Here is a 6484-nt window from a genome sequence, read left to right as displayed (position 1 = left end):
GGGGGGGGGTTGTTTGTTTGCTTGCTTTTTTGCCAAACTGATTAGATTTTACTGATATTTCTTTAGCCAATATCTCCATTTTCTCTAACAAGAGAAGTTTTCAATGCATAATATTTTATGCAATGAATTAATATTGCTTGAATGCAGCAACTCAGCATTTTCAGTCTGTTCACAAAGACACTTTTGAAGAAAGGATTGATTTTTGACAGCCTTCACTGGTGATATTGCAGGGTTAGGACTCAGCTAAGAACCCAAGCACACCCACTCATATAATCCCTGGTGACTGCTCCAACAGGGCCAACCCTCTAGGTCAAGAAACTATATATAGTAACAAGCCTGAGAGTAAAATCAGCCTTGAACTTGAAATTGCATGCCAGTGACCACACCGGATGAGACACACATTCAGTTATCAATTGGTGTGATACCATGGTGGTAATCAATTGTGTTCATACCATTTAGACTCTCAAAAGAAAAGTTGCATTCATCATTTAAAACTCTCTGATAAAGAGAATAACATAACTCCAATCTAATTAAAAGACACACAAATTTAAAATGAAGAACATTTTCAAAATAACTCATAGGTGATAATATAATGTCTGTTTTCAAAGAACGCAGCTTAAGAAATTATTATGAACCCAAACTGTTCTGTTTCACTTGTTAATAGCTCAGCTCCAGTGATTAAAAAAAAAAAAAAAAAGTCAGTATGCAGCCCTAAATGAGGTGCTGAGATCATCCACAGGAGTTTAAGTCAAGTAGTTTGGATAAAGTCACAGAGTTCACTGAAATCATTCCCCACAGAGGTCATTCTTGTGTAAAACTGTACCTCTAGCTGGATGGCCAGAGTGGGATCCTTCATGCAACCTAGAAGGGAATATTTTCAATAGGAATTCCAGTATTAAGAACTCCCTCTTTGCCAGCTTCAGGGCCCACAGATTCCGCTACCCACGCAGTAACTTCAGATGGCTCAGTGAAAACGACTGAGAAACCAAGAAGCTTCAGCCACTTCTGTCAAGTATTCCCCAAGTATTTATTGAGACTGGCAGGTGGGAAGAGGACAGAATACAGACGCTGAGAGTCCTGGTTTAAATTTGGAACTCCCCCTTTCCTACCTGGGTGAACTTGGGCAAGCCCTTGGATATTTCCAAGAGCCACTGTCTCCTTCTGTAAAATGGGAGGAGGCATCGAGAGCCCCCTCCTTGGGTGGTGGTGAGGAGGAGCAGGAATGGGCTCAGGGCTTCACAGCTGTAATGTAGTTACAGTTAATTTATTCCCTTGGCCTTATCAAGGAGGTTTGCAAGGCTGAGCTCTGCCTCTATCCTGGCTGCTGGGTGGAAGGGGAGAGGCCTGCAGGAAGCATGTCTAAATGGCACACGTGTAACCCCCTGCTCACTGGATTCCACCCAGCACTTTCCCTGTAGGAACTGGCTCCATCTGAGGGGGCGTGGCTGGGAGGAGTGTGAGCAAAGCTGCTCAAGTCTGAGTGCTGTAAAAACCCAGGCGTGGGCTCCTATAAATAGCCGACCCTGCCTTGCACTGCGTCTCAGAGGACTGCCAGCCTGCCACCGCTCCCTCCCTCACCGGGGTCGCCCTGGATCTGCATACTCAGAGCAAGGTAAGGGCCTGGCCCTCTTAAGACTTCACTATTGCCCCCAGTTCTCACCCCACATGAGGATCTGGCTTTTTTGAGTGTAGATCCCTTGATGGACAAGTAAGAGCCAAGTCCCAGGGCCCTGAGCAGCTTCATGGCTTTAGCCCAGACTCGGGTGATGGTCTCCCTTTCCTGACCGCAGAGGGTGGGCAAACCCCCAGGTGCAAATGAGATCGTAGCTGCTTCCTGGGGCTTTCCCTTTTTCAAACAAAATTCAATATGTGAAAAAAGAAAAAAAAAAAAAAAACCACAAAACAGATTATCCGAATAATCCTGTCAGTGTGGCCAAACCAGACTGTTGATAGTTTTCTGATTCCTCGCTAGTATTTTCTGAAGATCAGAGTGAAGGTGAAAGTGAGAAGTGACCAAGGAGGGGTGGGAGAAACGAAGTGAGATGTGGTCTGGCCGGCCCCACCAGCTTTGTCACCGCCCGCTTCACCTGCCTGAGCCCTAACTGTCACAGCTGTTACTGTGAGTGACATACTAATAGCAATGGGGCTGGGTTCTTGTATGGATTAAACAGGATGAGAATCAAATGCTAGAACAATGCTTAGCACTTAGTGGGTGTCAGATAGACCTGGGATTATTTTAGGTGTGGCTTTTTTTTTTCTTTTCTTTTATTGTTCACCTGATAAAATCCATGGAGTTTAGTTCAGCATTCAAGGTCATCCTCTGGATCCAAGGAATTTTTTTTTCAAAACACCTGGATTAAAGGTTTTGTGTCTGCCCAGCACTGTGCCACCACAGGGCTCCAGAAGTCAATGGGCACCACACTTGCCTTCAGATTGTGGTCTGAGCACACCTCTCCACCTGGGTTCACTCTGCCCTGTCATGTCCAATGACCTCCCACCTTCGTGCCTTTCCTGGGGATCCTCCTTCCTTCGGTAATATTCCCTCTACCCCAGAGCACCACCCAGCTCCATGTGTCAAACCCTGAGCAGGTTCAGCCTCTGAGTCAACATCACGTTTTATGACATTTCTATGGCTCTTGCCACATCCTTTCTGATTTTGTGGCCATCTGTGTCTGTGCAGACTTGTGAGGTAGAAAGTCAGCACACTGGAACTAAGGAAGGGTTTGATTATTCCATTCAACACCTTGATTTCCAGGTAAAGGACCTGAGACCCAGAGCGGGAGAGTGACTTGTCCAAGATCAAGTTGAGAACAGAATGAGACCAACTCCATGGTCAAGGCTATTTAAATCTCTCCAAGGGCAGGCTCTGAGCTCTTTAAGACCCGAGGTTTTCTCAGTCAGGGTGGTGTGATCAACAGCTAGGATAGTGCATGACCCATTGTTGGTGCTCAATTAATGCTTGTTGAATGAGTGACTGAAGGGTGGGGCAAGTGCAGGAGTAACTGAGTGAGTGGGAGAGTCAGGGAGGCTCTGAGAGTGGTGAGGGATGAAGAATGGTAACATTTTGCCACTCAAAGGCTCAGGTCAAGTGGAAGTGGGAGCAGACAGGCTACTCATCTAGTGATTTCAGGAGCCAGACAGATTTCTGGTCTCCTCCTAAAGTGGGCAGACACGGATCAGGGTGCAGGGAGGCCAGCCTGCAGTCCTGCACACTCAACTGCTGCCCAGCACTGAGCCCCTGCCTTTCATCCAACAGGTGCCTGCCCAGCTGAAGCCATGAAGATACACAGCCTTGCCCTCCTCTCATTTCTCCTCCTGGCTGCTCAAGTGCTCTCAGCAAAGGTCAGAAATGGAACAAAGAACAGACAGGGCAGCATACCAGAAGGAGATCCATCAGTTCCTCTGGGCAAGGGCCAGAGTAAGCAGAGAAGCAGAACATCCAAGTCCATGACCAATGGCAAGTTTGCCACCAAAGATCAAGCTTCCTGCAGATGGTCAGTGACTGAGCAGGAGCTGGTCATCACCCTGAAAGTGGAGTGCACTCAAATGGACCAGGAGTTTTCTTGTGTCTTTGCCGGAAAGCCAACTAAATGCCTCAAGCTCAATAATGAGAAGGCCTATTGGAAACAAATTGTCCGGACGCTGCGCAAACAGAAGAACTTATGTGAGAACTCCAAGAGTGTCCTGAAGACCAGGGTGTGCAAAAAGCAGTTTCCAGAATCTAATCTCAAGTTGGTAAACTCCACTCTGTATGAGAACATGAAGCCCAGAAAGGAGAAAACAGAGCTGTCCCCCAAGGAGCATATTGAGGTCACCAGCCCTTCCGCCCTGGAGCCAAATGAGGTCAAAGAGAACATCCGGTCCAGCCCAGCAGAGACTCAGACTGTGGCCGTCAAAGGTCCAGAGTGTATGGAGGACCCAGATGTGGTGAACCAGAGGAAGACTGCCCTGGAGTTCTGCGGGGACTCCTGGAGCTCCTTCTGCAACTTCTTCCTCACCATGTTTCAGAGCACAACATGTTAACAAGGTCAAAAGGGACAGTAGCATCCTAAGTGCCCACCCGCCCCTCCCCCATGGTGGAAAAGTCTCCAAGTTTCCCACAAGATATGAATTTTTGTGTTATGGAGCGCAGTTCAATATTTAAACAGTTTTTATACTTTTGTTTTTGTGTTCTGGAATTTGCTTTCTTTCCATTTCTTTGGATGTGAGTCTCAAAGACTGTGTATATCACTGTATTTCCATGGTCCACAAAGCTATGTGCATAGGAGCAGCAAAGACTTGCATTTGAACTGAGCAAACCTCAGTGAGATTTCAGTCTGAGGCATTTTCTGCCAAATTAACAAAGATAATAAAGATCTGGGTGTTCTCAGAAATACCTTCAGCCATTGTTTGGTTTCTATGCCTCTGATTCCAAACAAGTTTATGGCTCGTTATTAACAGACCTCCCTATATGAATGGAAAAAGACCTAATGATGACTTCTAGTTCCACCCATCCCAGGCCATCCCCTCACAAGACCCAGTCCAGGTTGCCTCTTTACAGTTTTGTCCATTGGTCTGTGGTATTTAACGCTTTCTGAAATGTAATACCTAGGATCTCATTTTCAGTAGGCATTGAGTAATATGGCAAGTTCTCTCAGATGGTAAGAGGGGAGGTAGGACTGGAACCCAGGAGTTCTGGCAGCTAAACCACAGACTTGAAGACTCAAGTCAGAGCTGCCCGATCTCCCCGCTTCCCACCATATGCAGAATTCCTCCTCATGTGGAGCTTGTTTCTGGGTTGGGGGAGAAAGTCTTGGTTAAGTATGGTGCCCTGTGTTGAGGACTATAATGGAAAAAGGAGAAGGCTGAGTGGGAAACTGGAGAGGAGAGATAGAAACTGCTGGAAAATCTGGGGTTGACTATCTCAGAGGAGGGGATACTAGGACTGGGTTTTGGACAAAACTTTGGGAATGAAAGGGGACAGAGTGGAGGCATTTTAGTCATCTGACAGCACGGATGACATCAAAAAGATATGAACATTCCAGAAGCTGGGAAAGCTGGGTGGTTGGAGTGGGACGGGATACATGGAGGAGGTTGCTGTGCGCCATTTACACATTAGTAGGAAGGATCTGAAAGTGTGTTAGGAGTGAAGGAGAAAGCATAGACTTCCCCAACGCCCTGTCACCATTCCACCAAAGAGGGACAGGGAAGAGCCAGAGTTGGTTCAGAAACAAAAACTAAGGAACGCTGCTCTTTAGCATCCCGTGATGGAGTGGGGAGGGAGGGCAAGTGGGGGACAAGCAGAGCCCCTTATAGTCACCATCCACCAGAGCACCCACAGAGAATGGCCTCACAAAGGCATTGACTGTCACCACCAACACCATGAAACTGACGTGTGTGTCTCTCACCTGCTGCAGGTGGGGCTCTGCGCCACACTCTTAGGGTTAGGGTTAGGGTTAGGGTTAGGGTTAGGCATCCATCCATCCTCTTGCTCACTCACTCACCTGCTCATTCAACACAATTTATGAAGCTCAGACGCCCACCAGGCGAGGTGCTTGACATGTGCAAAGCACAAAAGATGGATGCTTGCTCTCGTGGAACTGGCTGTGGGGAGAGTGGTGATAGACTCATCATCCCCCAAGAGTTAGGAAAAGCATAGCAAGAGTGGGTGAGAGCAAAAGAGAACAGGAGATTTAGGTGGGCTGGTCAGAAGTGACCTCTCTGTAGGTGACTTTTGAGACTGGACCTAACTGGAAGAACTGAGCCACGTGACTCTCCAGGATAAGTATATTTGAAACAGAGGAAGCTGTTAGAGCAAATGCCCTGAGATTACAATTAAATCCACTCATGCCCTCTTATAATATCTGCTATATGCTTGGAGTTCTTCTAGAAGCAGAAAATAGTAGCAAAGAAAATAGAAAAAAAATTCATCTTCATGACATTTCCAGATCGCCAAGATTATGATGTCATTGTCAGATGGAGCCCAAGGTCTGACCTGTGAACCTTGCCACCAGCTCCGGGAGAGTTGAACTGAACCCCAAGCTTCCCTCCAAACCTTCTAGCCACCACAAGGAGAGCTGTTTCCTTTTGAAGTGTTACATTTTCTCAGCTCTGGGGCTCCCTACTCGATTCCTACAATTCAGTTCAACCCACCCCTGATGGGAAAAGACTGTGATCTCTTCCAGGGGTCACTAAATAGTGACAGGCTGGTCTGGGTAGGTGTCACGTTGGAGAGCCAGTCTGAAGTCTCTTATAGATCTGCTCCAGCCCATGAGGCTACTGGTTGTGTTCACCCATGGCTTGTAGCCATGGGCTGACTGGGAGGAGTTCTGCCCTCTGGTACGGTAGTCAGCTGAACCTGGGCTAGAGGTTGTCCTCTGTCTTTTGCTAACCAGGCTGTGGGCCAATTAATTAACCCTCTAATCACAAATCAGCATATCAGGACAATGGGTTAATGAGACCCAAATTTAAGGGTGGCTGGAAGACACACTGGTTGATGTCTAAA

At 47.1% G+C, this 6484-nt stretch overlaps 1 protein-coding gene across 1 annotated transcript; it reads left to right on the top strand.

Moving 5' to 3' along the window:
• Positions 1 to 921: 921 nt before the first annotated feature.
• On the top strand, positions 922 to 4949 carry LOC107139007 (fibroblast growth factor-binding protein 1). The gene is made up of 2 exons (XM_015481793.2): positions 922 to 1612; positions 3257 to 4949. Exon 2 carries the CDS (start codon positions 3277 to 3279, stop codon positions 4021 to 4023), a length of 747 nt encoding a protein of 248 aa, XP_015337279.1. The 5' UTR covers positions 922 to 1612; positions 3257 to 3276; the 3' UTR covers positions 4024 to 4949.
• The last annotated feature ends 1535 nt before the right edge of the window (positions 4950 to 6484 follow it).

The sequence above is a fragment of the Marmota marmota genome, unplaced genomic scaffold (genome assembly GCF_001458135.2).
Source record: "Marmota marmota marmota unplaced genomic scaffold, marMar, whole genome shotgun sequence".
In the NCBI taxonomy this organism is placed as follows: Eukaryota; Metazoa; Chordata; class Mammalia; order Rodentia; family Sciuridae; genus Marmota; species Marmota marmota.
This window is presented reverse-complemented; position numbering and strand designations above follow the sequence as displayed.

Bases quoted from the DNA above. Each gene is read 5' to 3' on its own strand.
- LOC107139007 (XM_015481793.2), top strand. From the start codon at position 3,277: ATGAAGATACACAGCCTTGCCCTCCTCTCATTTCTCCTCCTGGCTGCT.